This window comes from Loxodonta africana, chromosome 8, assembly GCF_030014295.1.
Source record: "Loxodonta africana isolate mLoxAfr1 chromosome 8, mLoxAfr1.hap2, whole genome shotgun sequence".
Taxonomy (NCBI): Eukaryota; Metazoa; Chordata; class Mammalia; order Proboscidea; family Elephantidae; genus Loxodonta; species Loxodonta africana.
In genome coordinates this window covers 112702219-112723835 of record NC_087349.1, presented here as the reverse complement: position 1 = coordinate 112723835, position 21617 = coordinate 112702219, and the positions used below count along the sequence as shown (strand labels likewise).

The window sequence follows — 21617 nt, the reverse complement described above, 5'->3', positions numbered from 1 at the left end:
CAAGTCTGACTCTTAGTGACCCTGTAGGATACAGTAGAACTGCCCTATGGGGTTTCCAAGAAGTGGTTGGTGGATTCGAACTGCTGGTTAGCAACCAAGCTGTTTTCCATTACGCCTCCAGGGCTAAATTAAACTTACATTATGTTTATAAAACAGTAATCACATCTTAATTCGTTATAGCTCATAATTGTGTAGGTGTTGTAAAGAGAACAAAGCTCAGAATCCAAGTCCTTTAGGGAGAATTTCTGATTAGCTCGGAAACCATGTGACCTCCAACATGCAGACAGTCTTTAAGATGAGCTAAAACTGATTACCCCTTATATGAGTTGGACAAAATCATCCTTTTATTTTTCGTGGAATAAGAGATGGATAGATATCTGTGTAACAGTGGCCGGAGAAAGATGTGACAATCTGCTTCCGTAAAGATTACAGCCTTGGAAACCCTTTGGGGCAGTTCTCCTCTGTCCTGTAGGGTCGCTGTGAGTCAGAATCAACTCAACAGCAACGGGTTTGGTTTTTTTTGGTTTTGTGTAACAGTGCATCACACAACGTGTTTTCTATATGTGTTTATAATTATAGAGTCTGTCTCACTAGCAGCTACAAAGTAGAGACTATATCAAAATAACATGAAAAAGTTTAAAATACCGAGGACAGTGTCACTGGGCAAACCAATCATAATTTTTCAATGATTCCTAATAAATAGACATGTATGGGTTTGTAAACAATTAAATGTTCATGTGAAGATTGGCGTAATTTCTCTCCCTTGGATGTAAATAAAATATACTCTTGCTACAGAAACTTACACAAACTCTTTTAATATAAGTCAGATGACATTGTGGAAACATCAGTATTACAGGCGCATTAAAAAAAATGTTATGGGTACAACAAGTGGATTTTTCTGCCATGTAGTATTTCATGAGCTTTAAAATATTCACATGAAATTGTCTATTTGTATGTCATGAGCTTGAAAATATTCACTTGAAATTGTCTATTTGTATGTCAAAATAATTTCACTGCTAAGAAGGCAAAGTACTCTATTTGTGTTCTTTATGGCAGCGTACTGACTTACTGAGTAAAAAAAGTTAGTATTGTGACTTTGTATTTATCGCTTCTTAATAATTTTAAAAAGTGAGGAAAAAAGTCTTTGAAAGTAATCAGAACACAACAAATGTCCCTCGGGTCCCCTGTCTCTTCACTTTATCATAATAAATCAAGAATATCAGCCCTTTTGGCAACATCTTTCATAAATCATTGTTTTGGGACAGTTTCTATATATATATGTGTGTGTGAGTCTCATTTTTGTTTGCATTACAGCTTCTGGCCGTGTGTGAGAGTCTTCCACAATCAGTAAGAGGGCAGAAAAAGTGATTCTAAACTTAGATTTTTTTACTCAAGTTATGAAATGTAAAAAGTCATTTATATTTGAGGAAGTTATTTAGGAAGTGGCCTGTGTTGATGGTCAGAATTAGGAAAAAGTCCTGTGAAGCGTATGTAAATCCTGAATAGGAATGTCTTTCCCGTGCTTGCTCAATAAATGATGACCATTCTTACTGTTAAGCATTTGAGGGCCGAGGGTATAGTAGTTTAGAAGATCTTAGCTGGGGACTCTGCCCTCTTATGTGTATGAGCATGTCCGTGACATGATTTACATGTAATTTCACGATAAAAAAATAAATAAATAAAATAATTTTTTTTTTTCACGATAGCAGATCTGTGAACCCAGCGAACTGTCCACAACTCCCGTGTTCCTTATTGTTATAATTTTTTAAGTTTCTATGGTTAGATTTAACATCGTTTTTATACCTCACTTTGAAACCCTGGTGGCGTAGTGGTTAAGAGCCACGGCTCCTAACCAAAAGGTCGGCAGTTCAAATCCACCAGGCACTCCTTGGAAGCTCTATGGGGCAGTTTTATTTATTTATTTTTTTATAGGGTCGCTATGAGTCGAAATCAACTCGATGGCAACAGGTTTTGTTTGGTTTTTGAGACAGGTGGCTCCATTATGGCCTTTAAAAATATCCTTGCAGTTCTTTTCCTTCGCTATAAATTTACAAAGAATGTTTTACAATGACAAGGTTTTTAGCTGTGTTTTTAAAAGGCTTCCTCAGTTCCCTTTGACCCTTCCTGTTTTGCATATCAGTTCCTACCCATAGAAAAAGTGCAGGGACAGAATTGCGTATCTGAGCTAGTTTGCCCTCAGAAAGGTTCACAGTAGAACAAGCAAGCAGAGTTTTCTGTGACTCAATTAAATATGGGGAAGGCTGTGTGGACACCCAGTGTGATTCTCTGCTTTCCTGTTTCAGACTTGGTTTGCATTGCTGTTTGCACCAGCTATACTCTGTGGAATAATCATGAAAATGTGTAGATTGGCAGCTAATTTTTGAAAAATGAAAAGAATCAGAAATGGAATGAGAGTGGGCTCAGAAGTTTTTATGTTCTCCCAACCTGTTCTGTCAAGTTGTAACGAAAACCTGTAAGGTCTCTCTGGCTGATACAGAGACCTTGCATATTGCCTTCATTTTCCCTTTGAACATTTCTTTTCTTTTAAGATACAGAGTAACTCACAGTGATAGGCTAGGCTTGCAAAAATAAAATCCACCAATCCAAGGATGAATGGATTTGTCTCTGAGCAAGAATAATGGGTTTTATTACAGAAGTCTCAGACCTAAGACATCTTAAATAGATTATAGGCTTGTTCTGTGCCCCTCCCCCAAGTCCCCACTTCTTTCCAAACATGCATCATTGGGTGCAAAGGGAGTAAACCCAAATGTAAATTCAGTGCAACTTCACCTGTCAGAGAGGGAAAAAGATCAATACCTTAAATCTGATCAAATAATCATTACTTGGTATATGGTATTGTAATTAAGCTTGCCTTCATTGCAGAGTATTACAAAGAACATGCCTGTTTTCTGGCTCTGGTTAGTTACCACTGAACTGATAGATAATAACCATTCCTTGGCTGTGAAGTTGTTAAAGATGGGACTGGTAAATGAAAAAGACATTGCCCTTGGACAGTCTTGGGTTCACAGCTCTGTTGTCTGTTAGATGTATGACCTTGGGAAGATTACTTTTTTCTTAACCTTGCTTTTCTTATCTCTAAAATGGAAATAATAATACGAATTCATCAGGGTTATTGTGAGGATTAAAGACACACATTTAACAAGTAGATCTTGAATGCTAGCTCTATGTTGGACACCATGCTAGGGGCTCAAATAAAACGGTGGGCATGATAGACGAGGTTTCTGGTCGTGTGAGGCTAACAGTTCACTGGTAAAATGCCAGGCCCATTAGTAGGTTGCTTAAATAATACTGCCTAGTACTATTATATTTTCCTTTACTACCTTTTCCTGGCACGCAAAAGGTACTTAAGAAACGTTACTGGATAGAAAATAGTAACATCAGCGGACAGAAAATTACCTTTACAGCATCAAGGGAGGGGAAAGGTATTTGCTGGGGGTGGGGGAAAAAAAAAAAATTTTTTTTTTTTTGGGGGTGGGGGAGGGGGGAGAAATTAAAATACTAGTGTAAGGAAGTTGTTTAAATCTCGGAAAACTAACAGTTTTTAAAGCTTATAGAAGTACTACTCCCAGCAAGTGACCCTGTAGAACAGAGTAGAACTGCCCCATAAGGTTTCAGAGGATTGGTAGATTCGAACTGCTGACCTTTTGGTTAGCAGCCAAATGCTTAACCACTACATGGTCCCTATGGGTCGGAATTGACTGGATGGCAATGGGTACTCCCAGCAAATACACTAATTTTGGGTGGCCTTACTCGTGCACTGCAGCAGGTTTGAAAAGCCACATACTTAATCGCTCTTTAATAGCCATTACTTTGTGTGGCTTGAAAAGTAATAAAGTTATGATTCTTGGCAGGCATCCGACTTTTATTTTTACTTCATTAATCCATACTCACGTTTTTGCAGAGAACTAATCAGAATTATTGAATAAGTAATAAGTACTATCAAGAGAAGTGTTCACAGGGGAGGAAAAGGGAGGGCGGAGCTGAGGCAGCTAAAGGAACCTCTGAGAGCGCCCCCTGCCCCCCGCCTGACAGTCAGTGTGGCAAGCTGGGCTTGGCTTTGGCTGATCCTCTGAGCCCAGTGCTAATTCACAGAGGAGGAACCCCAGACACCATGGAGAAGGAGGGGCTGAGCTCCCCTCCTGGAAGCAACAGCTGCCCAGGGTTGTTGGATATTTCTTCCCAGCAAGCAGCCAAGTTTCAATCCCTTGAAAGTGTGGGAGGAGAAGAGAGAAGCATGAAGGTGAGGGAGGGTATTTCAGACAATCCTCACTGTCCCCAAAGGGTCAGCATTGAAGGTGGGCGATCCCAGAACAGTAATACCCAGTTACCATGATGTGGTCATTGCCCAACCAGATACACTATCTGCTATGCTGTTTCTCAGATCTTCAGCTTGATCTTCAACATGCCGTGGTCTCTAAAGTCATTGATAAGCTAAGTCTATAGGGCTGTGATTAGGAAAGTCCTGGTTGACCCTGTTTGATCAGCAGGATGAGAGAAAGATGGGGGGGGGGCAGAGAGAGAGATCGATTGATACATAGAAGAGGATAGAAGGGAACACAGAGATTTTAGACCTTCCAAATCAGTAGTCTGTCCTGAGTCAGAGGAGGGCAAATGGTGTACTGGGACAGGAGGCTTAGCTCCCCGCTCTCCTCAAGGAACAGCTACTGACGGCCTCTGTCACCTTGGCCATCACTTATCTCTGCATCTGTTTCCCCTTGTGCACGATTCAGAACTGCTTGCTCCAAAGAAACAATAAAAGCATTCATGTTTATAAGACTTGCACAGGTGAAAGTACGTCTACTGATGCTGTAGTCCTACTACTGATATGATTGCCACTTGCGTGAATGGAGTTGCTTGGGCCTCCCATGCAATGTAGAAAATAGCTGTATATTTCTGTGATATAATTTTTAATCATGGCATCTCCCTTTACAGACTTGCTGATCTTGGTTTTTCATCTAGGTAAGGAACCCTGGTGGTGTAATGGTTAAGTGCTTGGCTGCTGACTGAAAGGTTGGTGGTTTGAACCCCCCAGCGGCTCCATAAGAGACTAGACCTGGCGATCTACTTCTTTAAAGATTACAGCCTAGGAAACCCTATGGGAAGTTCTACTGTATCCTCTAGGGTCATTATGAGTTGGAATCAATTCCATGGCATACAACAACAAAGGTTTGCAAAAACGTATCAGTAATTACCTGTTGTGGCTAACTTCTTTCACTGAATTTAAGCTTCTTTATAGCTGAGACCATAAAAAGCCAAAACCCACTGCCATTGAGTTTATTCCGACTCATAGCAAGTAGAATTTAGCCCATGGGGTTTCTAAGGCTGTAAATCTTTATGGAAGCAGACTGTTGAATCTTTCTCCCACAGAGCAGCTGGTGGATTCGAACCGCTAACCATTCAGTTAGCAGTCTAGCGCTTAACCACAGAGCCACTAGGGCTTCTCATATTGGACAGAGGCATAAATTCCATTTTCTCCTTGACGCTATGTCCTGATACCTTGTAGGACAAGAGGGCCCAGTAAGTGCGTTATACAAGTAAATAAAGAGCCTGATCTTACGTGTGTTAACTGCGGTGAATGGGGAGGGGAGAGTGGTGGGAAGGTCTTTCATTGCCCTTTAAGATGCTGCAGGGCTGCCCCTTGTAGCTTCTGTCTTGGAAGGGGCTGAATGCTCTTTGCCTCAAGCACAGTTTCCCATAGTTGGAGTCTTCCTTTCGCCTTTACATAAAAGCAGAGCCACTTGCACCAAAAAGTCATTGCTTTTTCATCACAAGAGATGCAAATTTGGAGCTTGGGGAAAATTCAGGGAGCTTATGGAGCCACTCCCCACGATGTCAGACAAGACCAGCTGCAGAATTTGCAAGCCCCATGGAAAATGAAAACGTAGTGGCCCCTGTGTTCATAAATTATTGAGAACAACACAATGGCCATGGTAGAACATTAGACCAAGTGCGGGACCATCTGGAGGTGGGGCCCTGAGCAGCCACGTAGAGCCACCACCCATGAAGCCGGGCTGAGGTCAGAGTAGGGCTGGTGGAGAATGTGTGTCAAAACGTGAGATGAGTTACGTAACAGGGCTCCTTCGGGGATGGGGGGAGGGGGGAAGTTGGTTATGGGAGAGGGAAGGGAGATGTGTGTTTGTGTGTGCTTCTGGGGCTGGTTTGTTTGGCTGTAACATGTTCATGGACCCTCAGTCTTGGAACTGAACCACATGTGGGCCGTGGGCCTTTTTCTGTTCTGTGATCACAGGCTGTATCTCTGAATCACCCTCCGGCCTTGAAAATTCATATTGCCTTTCAGAGTAGTTAAGTGACTCTCAGAAACAGAGGACAATCTCTCCTCAGGTCATCTGAATCTTCCGTCCGTCTCGGGCCTCTACTGAAAAAGGCCTCACAGCTCAGAGTCACACATCTGAAGCAAAGAGACAGAGGTGGCCAAAAACAAACCAAAAAAACTGACCTGGTTTGGAGCCAGAAAATAAACTCAGTTTGCTAGTAAGTGAAGTATCTCTTCTGGTAAGTCGTCTAGGTTGCTTAAAAAAAAAAAAATAGCAGTGCATAAATGAGCAGGTTTTGCTGAGGCTACCTTCTGCGGGCCACAGATTTCTTTCTCCATGGAACTACCAAATGTCACTGACAATGGGCGCTTGAGACCCCTGAGTTGGCAGGCCAACACCCCAAGTGCAAAACCCTACACAGTACTTTATCTCTACCCCCACTAAGGTGCGGGGTTTCTCCCTGGTGTTTGTGGAAGCTTACAATGGAGTCTATGAAACATTCACTGTTGAGACAGAAGAGTAAGATTTTCCGAGCTGTTTTGGTTTGTTTGTTTGTTTTTAAACCAATCTGAGGAGCCCGCTATCCATCTATCAGCAGAACAGGAAGGTTTGGGCCCCTCTTCTCTCCTGGGTTTGTTTTGCTGTTGTAGTGAGCTTCACTTCTCCCTGTGCAAGAGGGCTGGTGAAGTCTGAGGCAAGAGCCCTGAAAGAGTGAGGGACAAAGACGGAAGCGCGGCGTGGCCTATCTGCCAGGCTGGAGGTGTATTCATTATTGATGGAGGTAGTGCAGTTCCTGCTCAGATATGCAGCCCTGCCTGGGTAAATGAGACATTCTTCAGCAAATTGCTTCGTTTTTTGATTGCTGATTGTACGCGTGTCACCAAGCTGACTCAAGGTTCATCGATGCATGCTCAGTAAATTAGAAAGAACATAACTATGGATCAGCCAAGAGAATGAATTCTGTGCCTACAATGACCCAGGGCCATTTAATTTTCTGCTTAATTTTGTTGCAGTCAGTTTGCATTTTGGGTTATTATGCAGTAGGAAATTAACAATAAATAACAAATTTGGTCCTCCTGTGCTTGTAATGATATTTTTATAAATCTTTGTAATGCTCTTTTTAAAAGGATCAAGGTCTGCACCAGTCTGATACTCCAGCAAGTATGTTAGGAGGAAAATGCATTATTCTTCTTAGATAACCTTGTTGTTAAATAGCATATGGTTTCTTTATCTCTCTCTCTTTCATATCTTGTTAGTGTTTTGCTTTAAACTAAAACCCCTTCCTCTCTTTCTCAGATACCCTAAGAACAATGGAAGCTGATGACGGCCAAGATATGTCCCAAATTTCAGGTGAGACCCTTATGAGATACATACCAGTATGGGGAGACTATGAGGACTGCCCCACGGGGTGTCAGAACTCAAGGTGCTTGCTATACTCATGGGAGAGGAAGAGAGGCTCTCCTGCCTAAGAAAAGACCAAGGTGGACTTTCTATCCATATGTGACTTCAGCTCTTAGCAGTTATCCCAATTTAAAGAACAGAAAAATCTCCAAGATAAAATCAGTTGTACTGTTAAATCTGGTAGTAACTTCAAAAAAACCGAAACCCAAACCCGTTTCTGTCGAGTCCATTCTGACTCATAGCAACCCTATAGGACACAACGGAACTGCCCCCCATAGGGTCTCCAAGGAGCAGCAGGTGGATTTGAACTGCCGACCTTTTGGTTAACGGCCAAGCTCTCAACCACTGTGCCACCAGGGCTCCAGTAGTAACTTGGGAAGGATTAAATATGTGTTTGCACTCTTGGGAAAAATGGTTGATTGATCCCAAACATGTGTCATGGTGGTATTTAAAAAAGAGAGACAGAGAGAGGAAGTAAATTGAAAAACATAGGTTTGGGGTACAATTTAGAATATTTGTTAAACATTTTCTTAGTCATGTTGTACTGCTATTATAACAGAAATGCCACAGGTGGATGGCTTTAACAAAGAGAAGTTTATTTCCTCACAGGAAAGTAGGCTAAAAGCCCAAATTCAGGGTGTCAGCTCCAGGGGAAGGCTATCTGTCTCTCTCGGCCTTTTCATCAATCTTCCTCCAGACTAGGAGCTTTTCTGCACAGGGTCCCTGGGTCCAAAGGACGTGCTGTGCTCCCGGCACTGCTTTCTTGGTGGTATGAGGTCCCCCTCTCTGCTTGCTTCCCTTTCCTTTTCATATCTTGAGAGATAAAAGGTGATGCAGGCCACACCCCAGGGAAACTCCCTTTACACTGGATCAGGGATGTGACCTGGGTAAGGGTGTTACAATCCCACCTAATCCTCTTTAACATAAAATTACAACCACAAAGTGGATGGCAATGGACGGCACAATACTGGGAATCATGGCCCAACCAAGTTCACACATTTTTCTGGGGGACACAATTCAATCCATGACAAATATAGAAACATTCCTTCCCTTTACTGTTTTTTTTTTTTACGTTGTTGTTGTTGTTGAGAATATACACAGGAAAACATACACCAATCCAACAGTTTCTACATGTACCATTTAGTGACACTGATTACATTCTTCGAGCTGGGCAACCATTCCCCCCTCCTCTTCTGAGTTGTTCCTCCCTCAATAACATAAACTTGTGTAGTTTTTGAAGCCATGTTAGGAATACTCTTCCCATTATAAGAGATCCCCAAAGTGGGGAAGCAAATAATGGAGATGACACCCAGAAGAGGAGTTCATACTATCCTATTGGGCAACTCTGAGGGGGCGGAATCACACGCTATCAGTACCCGTACAGTACACATATTCATAGGTGCGGGGGGTTCACTTTTAATCTTGTACCAGAGATGTGAAAAGCAGCGGCCTCAGTGGGCTCTGGAAATTTCAAGATTTTATGTTTTAGAGCTTCACAGACTCATAGTCCCAGAAGGCTGGCCTCTCTATGAGAATGGTCTGTCAATGTTGTTCGTGCCTTTGCTGACCCGCCCCCAATTATTTAGAAGAAAAAAGTGTGGCACATCCATGCACTGTTTAAAAATGATGACACTGTGAATGTACTGGTATGGAAAGGTGCCCAAGGTATGTGTTCAAGTAAAAATAGAAAAGCATGTTTCAGGATTGAATGCAGAGTAGGGTCCCAGTCCTTAAAAAGAAAAGAAATTACACACACACACACACACACACACACACAAAGTAGTGGAAGGAAGAGATCAGCTGGGGAGAAAGAGGAAGACTTTTGCTTTTCATCTGCTCCTTTCAGTATTATTTGATTTTTGTCCTCCTTAAGCACATGTTTTGTTTCTTAAAAAAAAAATCTAGTTATTAAAAAAAAAAAAAGTGTGGCTCTTTATGGCCTCTTGTGCACCTTCTTTCTGCTTTAACACTGATGAAAATGTAGCTTCTAAATCAATATTTTGGGTGATGCATTTGACGAGAATGAGGTCACTTTGATCAAGGGTCTACTCTCTGATGTCTAGCAATGATATCTGAATGTCATAGCCTAGGTAGCCAATCCTGGAATGTTTTATATGAGGAAGAGCTGGCCTCATTTTTGTTCTTGTCTCTTGGTATCAGACGTAACCAAAAGCCTCATTGTCATCTGACATCTTTCTCACCCTCTCTAACTTTACGCTAATACTTAATTCGTCCTGGACTGCTGGACTGTGTCTGTTTAAAGGAGACGGTAGCTGGGGGTAAGGGCAAGAACGAAGACAGCCCTTATTACACAAGACTTCCTGAAGAAAGAAACTTGTTTTTGGTCAAAAAAGATTTAAGGTTTGGTCTGAAATTTAGTTTGTAGACACTTAGCAAAGGAGTTAATGTTTCTAAAACATTAATAAGACTTTCGAGTTATGTAAACTTTGAGCATTCTAAACAATGCTTAGAATATTTAAAGAGTTGTGTCATTTTAATAGAGGGAAGGTTTGAAGGATACTGTTTCTGCTTCTTGGAATGAGATTGCCCCTTCTCCAATTAAAACCAACCATTACATCACTTTCTTCTTCTTTTTTTTTTTTTTCCATTTCTAAAATTGGGAAAGCGGGCAGTTAGTTATGGAATAAGGATATACATTCTGATAAATAGTGGCTAACATTTGTTACGTGAAATATGAGATGGTGTATTACTGAATCAGTCTCTTTTCCCATAAAATTACACAGTGTTGTTATGTTCTGTCCGCAAGAAAGAGAAAAAAAAAAAGACATCCTGTAAACTCAGTACTGAAGTCACTTCTGAGGTTCACCCTTCAGCCAAAGATTAGACAGGCCCATAAAAAAAAAAAAAAGAAGAAGAAGAAACTAAACGGGCATACCAGCCCAGGGGCAAGGATGAGAAGGCAGGAGTGGACAGGAAAGCTGGTAATAGGGAACCCAAGTTTGTAAAGTTGGCAACCAATGTCACGAAACAATATGTGTATTAATTGTTTAATGAGAGGCTAATTCGCTCTGTAAACTTTCAGCTAAATTACAATGAGAATATATATATTTAATCAAAAGACAAAATTAGTTTTTAAAATATATTCAAATATTTAACAGAAAAAGGGAAAAAAAATGAAATTTTCTATGTTGAACCATATGAAATTGCCATTTTCTTGGGTAAAAAATGTTCAAAAGTCAGCAATTTCATATGGTTCAACCTAATATATGTGAAATGCTCACTTGAAAAAAGAATACTTAATACCTGACTTTTTTCAGACCACCTGGTTGTTTCCTCCCTAGGATGCATCCTAAATGAGAACTGTGTCCTGGTTTACAGTGTCTTGCAGATAGTAGACACGTATATGTACTGACATGAGTTCACGTGTGTTGGCAGGAGGCACGTGTTGGGGGGAGAGTATGTCTAAAAGCAAGCTGTATTTTGTTTAGGGAATGTCTTACCAATTCTTTTGTTAGGTTTACCCTCTCTCCCTCCCTTGCTACTTCCATCCCTCTTTCCCTTCTTTCCTTTTTATTATTATTACTGTTTTTTAGCAGTCTTTCAAAAATATTTTCCATCCATGAGCATTATTTTTTTTATTTTGATTTCTATAGGAAGAGTTGGAAACCGTGGTGGCACAGTGGTTAAGAGCTATGGCTGCTAACCAAAAGGTTGGCAGTTCAAATCCACCACGTGCCCCTTGGAAACCCTATGGGGCAGTTCTTCTCTGTCCTGTAGGGTCACTATGGGTCGGAATCGACTCGACGGCAGTGGGTTTGGTTATAGGAAGAGTTAGCTTGTGGCAGTGGGGAGCTGGGAAATGGGGAGCCTTGTATCAATGACCTATCTCTGCCACAGCTAGGGGACCTAAGATAGTGTTGTCTACCTAATGGACCACCGTAGTGTCATCTGTAATGTGAAGAACTTGAACCAGTTGATTTTTAAGGTCCCTCTGGCTCCAGTGATCCTAAATATATATTGGATGTTTTCTAAATGGTGTTTATAATGTGTTCATTGGAACCAGGACATAAGCAATGTGCTCTCTAGACATATATAATCCACTTAGGGTAATGAAGCTCACGTAAGTATCAGTGAAAATATTTTATCTAGTTAATCAGAGTAAATAACATTGAATGCTTCATATTTACCATTTTATGGTAAGCATTTGTCTCATTTCAGCCTTATAAGAACCCAATGAAGAAGGTATAGCTGTTACATTCTGTTTACAGGGAGCTAAGGCTTTTTTTTTAAGGCTCAGAGAATTTAAGTCACTGGCCAGAAGTTCCATAGGGAGCTAAGATGGCTTTGGGCTGTGAGCCCATGGTCTCTAGGGTGCAGACCTGTCCACTATTATGTAGAGATGAGACTCTGTATTCTGAGTTTTTATTTACTCCGGAAAGTACGTTCTTCTGAGTGAATGTGTGATTAAAAAAACTCATGCATTTCAGTGAAGTATGATCTATTTGAAAAATAATTTACTTGCAGTTGATAAGCCAATTATAAAATATTCACACCTCATTTGCCCAAAAAAGCCTCATAAGTGATGTGTTATTTGAAATATGACCAAAAAAAGCCAGTCACCATCAAGTCGATGCCCACTCATGCAGACCCCCATGTATGCAGAGTAGAACTGCTTCATAAGGTTTTCAGTGGCTGAAATCTTTCAGAAGCAGATCACCAGGTCTTTCTCCCAAGGCACCTCTGGGTGGGCTCAACCTGCCAACCTTTTGATTAGTAGTCAAGTGCTTAGCCATTTGTGTCGTCTAAGAACTACATTTGAAGTATAGGTACTAAGAAAATTAAATATAAATTGGGTGTATTTGTAATTTAACCAGAAGTTTATTTCATTTTTCTAAATAAGAGAAATTTTACTGCACCTCCTAAATTATTCCATTTAAATATCTGATTTCTTGCTGTCTACAATGCAGTGTGTTTGCGTGTATCATCGTGCCTGCATGTAAGGAAAATAGAGATGTTTGGTCCTATACGTGCCTTATGTTTATATAGTATGTTATAGTTTATAATATCATAAGTTTATTTAATGTTTCCAAATTCATGCACATTTTTGTATTTTATCTGTACAACATCCCTGTGAGCGAGGCTACAGTCGTGTTTTTTACCCACATGAGGGAAGAACTGATTTGTTTCATGCTCCCTTAAAAACCAGTAAACCAAACCAGTAATCATAGAGTCGATTCCGACTCATAACGACCCCACAGGACAGAGTAGAACTGCTCCATAGGATCTCCAAGGAGCAGCAGGTGGATTCAAACTGCCGATCTTTTGGATAGCAGCCAAGCTCTTAACCACCGTGCCACCAGGGCTCCCGTGTTCCCTTAGGTCATATAATTGATCAAACCAGAACTGTACCCAAGGCCAACTAACTCTGAGTCACCCTGTGCTAATATCCGTGATGTGTTTACTTGACTTAATAATTTTATCCCTTTTTTTCTTTATTATAATCTTTCGTATGGCTTTTGCATTTTAAATGGTTAAATGGCCACGTTTTTTTAAAAATCCACATGTAAAAATATTTTTGCCTACCATAAAGGTTTTCACGAAGTGGTAAATCTTCAGTGTAAAATCTCCAGAAGTAATTACGAGAATGCAAGGGTCCCAGGGCCCAAAGACTCATGTGCGTGGTTAATGTCCCCACAACCACAACTCCACCTTCAGGGGCTTTTAGGCAAATCAGATGAATTCTTAAAAACAATCCCCAAGATAAGGCCAGGGAAGGCTGAATTAAAAAGAACTCTTGGAGGGCATGTAAATATATATAATGTTGCTATATTCCTGCTCTGACTTGCTGTCACTGGACACATTGAGACTAATTTTTATTCCGTCTTCTCCCCATGTGCTCCTTCTGTGTAGAGAGCTATCGATCGAGTCTGATCCATGGCATTTTAGCATCATGCCCCTACTGTTTTCATTATTCCTTTTTTTTTCCCACATAGGGAAAATAAAAGTTCTAATCTACCAGACTGATAAAGGTCTTAAGAAGCACATATACAATTATGAACATCCTCAACAACTTGTAGTTGATCTTGGTACCTAATAAACAGATCAATTAAATTAAAAAAATAACAGTAAGTAATCAAGAGTTATTTGGATGTATTTTGGCATGAACTGAGCAGAAAGACAGGCACTCCTTCATGGGATAAGTCCTAATTCTTTATGATCCTCCCTTTGTTCCAGGGTGCTACGGCTGTTTAAACTGGTCCCAAAACGTCATAGAATACTCCAGAGTTATACTAGGGAAGGTCATAATAAGAAATAATAATGAGGAACCCATGCCATAACAGCTTTTTAAGGAGAAATGCGTACATACACACACCACACACCCTATAAACATTTAGTCATTGGGTTAGTTTGTTAGGTCAGTGGCCTTCACTGTGAGTTCCATGGAGGTACCCTATCGGTTCTTCAAGAAGGCAAGTGGCCTGGGTCTCTGGTTCTTCCAGCTTCCCACCCTGTAATGATCCACCTTTAAATAGAACTCCTGTCTTAAAAAATTCTGTATAAAATTATTCTTATTAAAAAAAAAAAGTCTTCTGACCTCCTCCCCCACCAAAGTCCCCAGTGTTTGAAACTACTGCTCTAGGCCAGTCATTTTACAAGAAAATAAGAGTTGTCACATGGTTCAATATACCTCCTTTATTGGCCTGTTCAGAGTTTTCGCCATTTATGAAATAATTTGTGAGAATAATACTGTAACATTTAGCTGTCATTACTTTTAAAGCCTTCTGTTTAGGGCAATGAAAACTATTACTGACATAATGAGCCTTTGCAACAAACAAGGCTTTAGGTGTAATACCGACACTTTCAATTTTTCTCTGGCCTTTTGCTTTTCCTTGGGAAGTTCTTAATAGTCCTGACCCATCTTAACTATTCATCTTGTACTGGCTGTCCATAAAAAGTCCATATATACCCAATAATGCTATTTCTGAAAATCTGCCAGTCGTGGTAATTATAGCTAAACTGGAATATTAAATTGAGATGTCTCTTTCCTAGAGAATGCAGTGCTGTTCCCCAAAGCATAGCCTCAGTGCCTGTGGAGGTTCTATTTTAAATTGTTCCAGTAAAGATTGTTTTATGTATTGAGAATGATAGTACTGGTCTTGCCAATCCTCCAAAATGTTGCTGTCACTCTTATGGGGGATTTATTCAAACAGATAAGGACATTTTATATTATATCTAGACATGTATACTAGACATCTGAACACTTGCACCATTATGTGCACACTCTTCCAAAAGTCTGTGTTTGTCTGTATGGGAATCTCACTTTGCTTGTAAACCAAGTTGCCATCTCAGACACAAACTGGAAATACCAGTCTAAAGATCCTTCTTTAGGATCTTAATCTAAACGGGTTTTCTACAGGCAGTTATAATGGATTATTTTGCATCCACTGAGGGCTTCACTAGCTGTTTCTTGCTGCTTTTTGCCTCATAACTCGGTTTTAAAGTAGACCTAGAAGGTGGAAGCTACAGGAGACAGGCGTCAGCTCAAGTGGAAGAGGCACGTCCTACCACTCATGGCTTCCCAACGTTGGATTTTTTGGAGTAGGAGTGAATTCCCCATTGCTGAAGGAGCTGGTCAAACTTAATTCTAGTTTAGTCAAAATAACTACAACTATCCTGTAAAATCCTACTCTATTTGATAAATACTGCTTTTTCAAGTATAAGCAATGGTAGTTTTGGGTGAATTTTGTTCGACTTTCCTATTTCAGAGATAAGAGTTGAGGTTGGCAGACTTTCTTTGACTCAAGGAGGTAGTCACTTTCACAGCAGGCATGAGATTTCCTGTCCATTCTCTTCTCCAAGCTTCTTCTCCCCACCAAGTTAAATTACATTAGGCAGTTGGCAAAACATACCCCAGCTGATGAAAAGAAACTGAGAAAGCTACCCAGAATGTATAGCTGTGAACAGAATGTCCAGTCTGGTGTCCTTAAAAAAAAAATAACGTGAGGGTATGGTAAAGCAGGCTTGATGGAGGAAAAATGGAACTACCTTCCAGAGGAAAAAAAAAAAAGCCAAAACATGTCAAAAAAAAAAAATTTTTTTTTTAATAAATCTCCAGCCATAACACTCCTGGAGATTTATACTCTGAGGATTATTAAGGATATGTGCAGATTTAGCTATTAAGATGTTCATTGCAGTGTTGTTTAATAATAAAAAAGAGTTGGTAAAAGATACAGATTCAGAAATAGAAAAAGGATTTAAATAAATCCCAGTCTACCTGTGCAGTGGAGTATTACACAGCCAGTATAAATAAAATAACTCGCATGGAAAAGTGTTCACAAGGCGTTAAATGCCAAAATGCTTAAAAAGCACGATTTATTTTGAAAAAGAAAAATGCATCTCCATGTGCTATCAGTAATTAGGTTTATACACACATACACACCATAATTTTAATAGTGTTAATCTCTACAATTGGCTTTTTTTCCATTTTCTCATCTGTGTTCTCCCTTCCCGCCCTCCCCCTTTCCTCTCCCTCCCTTTCTTTCCCTCTCTCTCTTTTTGGCAATGACTGCTATCTCTTTTATAAACAGAAAAATGTGTGTTCACACCAATAGAGAAACATTAACTCAATCCAGTCGCCACCTCCTCAGGTGGCCTCACCCTCTCTCTGACCAAGCTCAGGTGAAGCCTAGGAATCTTGAGCTTCCCTGGGGACCTGCCCTGCCAGTGACAATGGACTACCAGAACTCAACCTGCTACTTGTCTCCTCAGGGAAGGAAAGCCCTCCCATAAGCGATACTCCGGATGATGGCGATGAGCCCATGCCTGTCCCTGAGGACCTGTCCACCACTTCCGGAGGGCAGCAGAATTCCAAGAATGAAAGAGGTATGGGTAAGTCAGCTGATCCTGGTATCCTTTTTGCAGGCTATTGCATGCTCTTTTCCTGTGAAACCTATGTCTCTGTATAACTTCAAAAGAGAGTGACCAAGTGTCATGAGTCATTTGACATGCAGTTTTCCCTCAACCATCATGTTAAGGACATAGGGTATAAAGATCAGCAGGATGGGGCCCTCTTGTCTGACAGAGGGTAGACACAGTTCAACATGCCTGAGAGACCCACATGCACCAAATGGTGGAGCTGAGGAGCACTTCCTGCCACATGGGCACAAACATCGCTGTCACTGTCCTCTGCCCTCACTGCATTTGCAGGAATATCAAATGCTATGCATTGTATATAATGAAAATTATGTTTTATGTGTTATGGCAGTAGAGCTGTTTATCTTTAGGCCTTTGAGGTAGAAAAGCCACATCTGACCATTTTATGTTATTCCGCTAAGTAGTAAGAGCATTGCTCAAATGTCAATTTTTAAGTCTTATAAATGGAAAATTTTTTAATGCAAAGAAAAAAAGTCTCGATTATATGACTTGCCAAACATTCACATAGCCTTTCCATAAAAGGAGTGGGCATAAGAGCACAAGCAATCTCTCCAGTGGTTAACACGCTACAGTTTATGCTTAGAAAACTTAGTCTGCCCGTCTCTATTACAAGAAAACAGAGGCCCAGAGAAGTTCAGTGCCTTAACCAAGGTCAGTTAGCAGTGTCAGAATGAGAATTTCCATTTTTTGACTCAAAGAGTAGTTTTTACTCTACTATACCACATTTTCATTTGCTAATGAGTCAAAAGTTCCTCAGAATGTCTACTTTCTTCTGGCACTGAAAAATATCATGAAGGTCACATGAGGTGGAAATGAGGCAAAATGGGTCACATATGGATCAGCTACATGAGCCCCCACAGCCAGAGAGGGCAGACAAACATATGTTAAGTTCTCAGGGTTCTGAATGTCACCACGGTCTTCTCGCTATAGGACGTCCTGAAGCAATAGCTAAGAAGTATATTTTGTGTGTTTCACATGTCTTAGAAATCAAGTTGACTTTGGGTATAATGATTGTATATATGTGTAATATATATATATATATGTATTTAATTTAGCTATACAATTAGTTGCCCAAACAAACAAGGATAGTGGCTAAAGCCATTTGGTGTAGATAAACCAAGAAAACAAATACATTGATCAATTTTTTTTTTCTATTAGAAAATGACTCCTTTTTAGAGAAAGGTAGGTGGAAGAGAAGCAACATTTTTGAATCACAAAGGACAGCTACATTAATCTTTCAGGATTTCCATAAGTTGGGACATAGAAGAACATGCATTTTTAAATTTATGTATTTATCTGTACTTTTACTGTAAAACTTTCTTTCCAGAGACACTTATATAAATTAAAAAGGCAATGAAAATAAAAGTATTAAGCTGATGACAACATGTATGATAAAAATTTGCAAAGGTGCCATTCATATGCCACCTTTATAAATTTTTATCTTACAAGTTTAAGAAGACTTGTACATTTGCCTGTGGACATAAAGCAGGGGCTCAGAGACCAAGAGACAAAGAAATTAAATGGATATGTATTCATGAACCATTCCGATGAACTGAGGGCCCAGATATCAGAGATGGGCAACTCGGGGACATTACAGAGAAACTCATTGACCTCTCACCAAAATCGCTGTAAAACATAAAGCCGTAATCGTTGTGTGGGCATCCTTTAGAGAACTGAAAGTGAGGCTAATTCCTGGAGAGTGACAAACTGTACACAGTTCACTTTGTATAGGTAAATCAATCATTTTTGTAAATGTCTTGAAAATATTCTAAAAATATTGCCCCTTATGAACTTCACATTACTGGTATTTGTCCAGTGGTAAGAAATCACCAAGGCATTCCTGAATGGTTACAAGACTGTGTTCCATTTGCTCAGATTGAGCCCTAGGTCCTTTGTTGTTGTTGTTTGTTGTTGTTGTTAGGTACCATCAAATCAGTTGCGACTCACAGTGACTCAGTGTACAACAGAATGAAACACTGCCCAGTCCTGCACCATCTTCACAATCTTTGCTATGTTTGAGTCCATTGTTGGAGCCACTGTGTCAGTCCATCTCCTTGAAGGTCTTCCTCTTTTTGGCTGACCCTCTGCTTTACCAAGCATAATGTCTTTCTCCAGGGACTGATCGTCCTGATACAGGTCCAAAGTCTGTCAGACTTAGTCTTGCCATCTTTGCTTCTAAGGGGCATTAGGGTTGTACTTCCAAGACTGATTTGCTCATTCTTTTGACAGTCCATGGTATATTCAATATTCTTCTCCAACACCACAATTCAGAGGCATCAATTCTTAGGTCTTTATAATTCATCATCCAGTTTTCACATGCATATGAGGAGATTTAAAATACCATGGCTTGGGTCAGGCACACCTTAATCTTCAAAGTGATATCTTTGCTTTTTTAACACTTTAAAGGGGTCTTTTGCGGCAGATTTGCCCAATGCAATATGTTGTTTAATTTCTCGACTGCTTTTTCTTTCATGGGCAATGAAATCCTTGACAATTACAATATTTTCCATTGAAAACTTCAATATTTTCAGTATTTCTCTTTTATCATAATGATGCTTATTGGTCCAGTTGTGAGGATTTTTATTTTCTTTATGTTGAGATGTAATCCAAACTAAAGGCTCTATGTAGTCTTTGATCTTCATCAATAAGTTCTTCAAGTCCTTTTCACTTTCAGGGAGCAAAGTTGTGTCATCTGCATATCACAGGTTGTTAACGAGTCTCCCTCCAGTCCTGATGCCATGTTCTTAATGTAGTCCAGCTTCTTGGATACATTTTGATTAAGTATGGTGAAAGGATACAACCCTGACACACACCTTTCTCGATTTTAAACCACCCAGTATCCACTTGTTCTGTTTGAATGCCTGCCTCTTGGCCTATGTACAGGTTCTATATGAGCACAGTTAAGTGTTTTGGAATTCCCATTCTTCTCAATGTTACCCATAGTTTGTTATAATCCACATAGTCAAATGCCTATGCATAGTCAATAAAACACAGGTAAACATCGTTCTGGAATTCTCTGCTTTCAGCCAAGATCCATTTGACATCAGCAATGATATTTCTTATTCCACATCCTCTTCTGAACCTGGCTTGAATTTTTAGCAGTTCCCTGTCAATGTACTGCCACAACCATTTTTTAATTGTCTTCAGCAGAATTTTACATGCATGTGATATTAATGATATCGTTCAATGATTTCTACATTCTGTTGAATGACCTTTCCTTGGAATGGGCACAAACATGGATCTCTTCTAGTGATTGGCCAGATAGCTGTCTTCCAAATTTCTTGCCGCAGATGAGTGAGTGTTTCCAGCATTGCATCTGTTTGTGGAAACATCTCAATTGGTGTTCCATCAGTTCCTGGAAACTTCATTTTCGCTAATGCCTTCAGTGCACCTTGGGCTTCTTCCTTCAGTACCGTCAGTTCTTGGTCATATGCTACCTCCTGAAATGGTTGAACGTTAACCAGTTCTTTTTGGTACAGTGACTCTGTGTATTCCTTCTGTCTTCTTTGATGCCTCTTCCTGTGTCATTCAATATTTTGCCTGTAGAATCCATCAGTATTGCAACCGGCGGCTTGAAATTTTTCCTCAGTTCTTTCAGCTTGAGAAACACCAAGCGTATTCTTCCCTTTTGGTTTTCTAACTTCAGGTCTTTGCACATTTCATTATAATACTTTATTTTGTCTTCTCAAGCTGCCCTTCGAAATCTTCTGTTCCGCTCTTTTACTTCATCATTTCTTCCATTTGCTTTAGCTACTCTATGTTGAGGAGCAACTTTCAGAGTCTTCTGACATCCATTTTGGTATTTTCTTTCCTGTCTTTCTTTCCTTCAGGCACTAGCATTTACCAAATGCAGGTGCTATTTTCGGGTTTGGGGTTGGTTTGCTATTTCCTGTGGGCTCCTCCCAGTGTTCCTTTATCATGTGTGACATGATATTCATTCTACTTTTCCTTTCAGAATCAAGTTTATAAAATATGAATTTCAGAATTGTAAAATTTAAAAAATCTGAGTAAACCTCTTTGCTTTGTAAACAGCAGTAGATGTAGCCACTGTGAACAGGCAAGGCAAGCCATTTGGACATTTGACCTGTGCACTAAAGCACTCTTTCCCAGATTGTCTTTCTCACCAGGGGGGACTGGGTGGTCAGAGGTATCATGAATCACTGCATGCAAAAGCCCAGGTGATATACCTGGAGGGGGAAACCAGGGAGTAGAGAGGGCAGAAGTTTGAGGAGAAAAAGTGAGTGAGGGAGAGGATCCCAGAGTACTGAATGGTAGAAAGAGTCATCAAAGAGTCAGCTACTCTTCATAGCAATCACGTTTTAGAAACTACCCTTTATGAGTGTTTTAAAGATACCAACTAGCTTTAGTATTTTAGTAACATGTTATTTATTAAAGTAATTCATAAGACATACCATTTAAATAAAGGCAACATGCAAACAGCATTAGTAAACAATATAAAAAGATAGGGGAAATTGGTAAATTACAGGAAATAGATTTTAAGCCGTGTTTCATCCGCGCCATGGGAAGAAGCCAGAATAGCGAAAGAGTGTTAAAGGACAGACAACAGGAAACCAGAAGAAACCCCTCCCTTGCCCAAAAGTAGTAAGAAACACAGGAGGAAGTGCAGTTGTTGAAATGTAAGATGTGTAAATGGGGTGGAAGGAACATGGCGTGAGGGCAGGCTGGAAGAAGAGGTATCTCAGAGACAGAAGAGCTGAGTTCAAGACCCCCTCTCTGATGCTGGGCCCCTGGGCAAGGCTTTTAGATTCCCCAAGCCCCAGTTTCCTTATTTTAAAGTAGCAGCAACAACTGCATCCACGTCACAGAGTGGTTTTGAGTGTTAATAGTAAATGATCCAGCCATACTTTGCTGGAGACGATAGCAGAGACATAAATGAAACAAGGCAGTTTGCGTAAAACATATCTTAAAGATACATGAGAAGGATAAAGGAAGCCGGAGGGCCTTCATTTGAGAGAAGGAAAAGGAAGAATAGGTAGCACTATATCACCAAGGAAGAAGAAGGAT

General features: G+C 40.2%; 1 protein-coding gene across 30 annotated transcripts in view; it reads left to right on the top strand.

Moving 5' to 3' along the window:
- The window catches only part of IKZF1 (IKAROS family zinc finger 1), a 108919-nt gene that overhangs the window by 7838 nt on the left and 79464 nt on the right, over positions 1-21617 (top strand). For 24 of the 30 annotated variants that reach the window (XM_064290216.1, XM_064290220.1, XM_064290214.1 and 21 more), the window contains exons 2-3: positions 7593-7646; positions 16428-16547. In XM_064290216.1, coding sequence (XP_064146286.1) covers positions 7607-7646; positions 16428-16547 — 160 coding nt within the window. In that variant the 5' untranslated portion in view covers positions 7593-7606. Of the gene's footprint in view, positions 1-6363; positions 6514-7592; positions 7647-16427; positions 16548-21617 lie in introns of all 30 variants that reach the window. The other 6 variants (XM_064290222.1, XM_064290217.1, XM_064290230.1 and 3 more) reach the window with 2 other exon arrangements.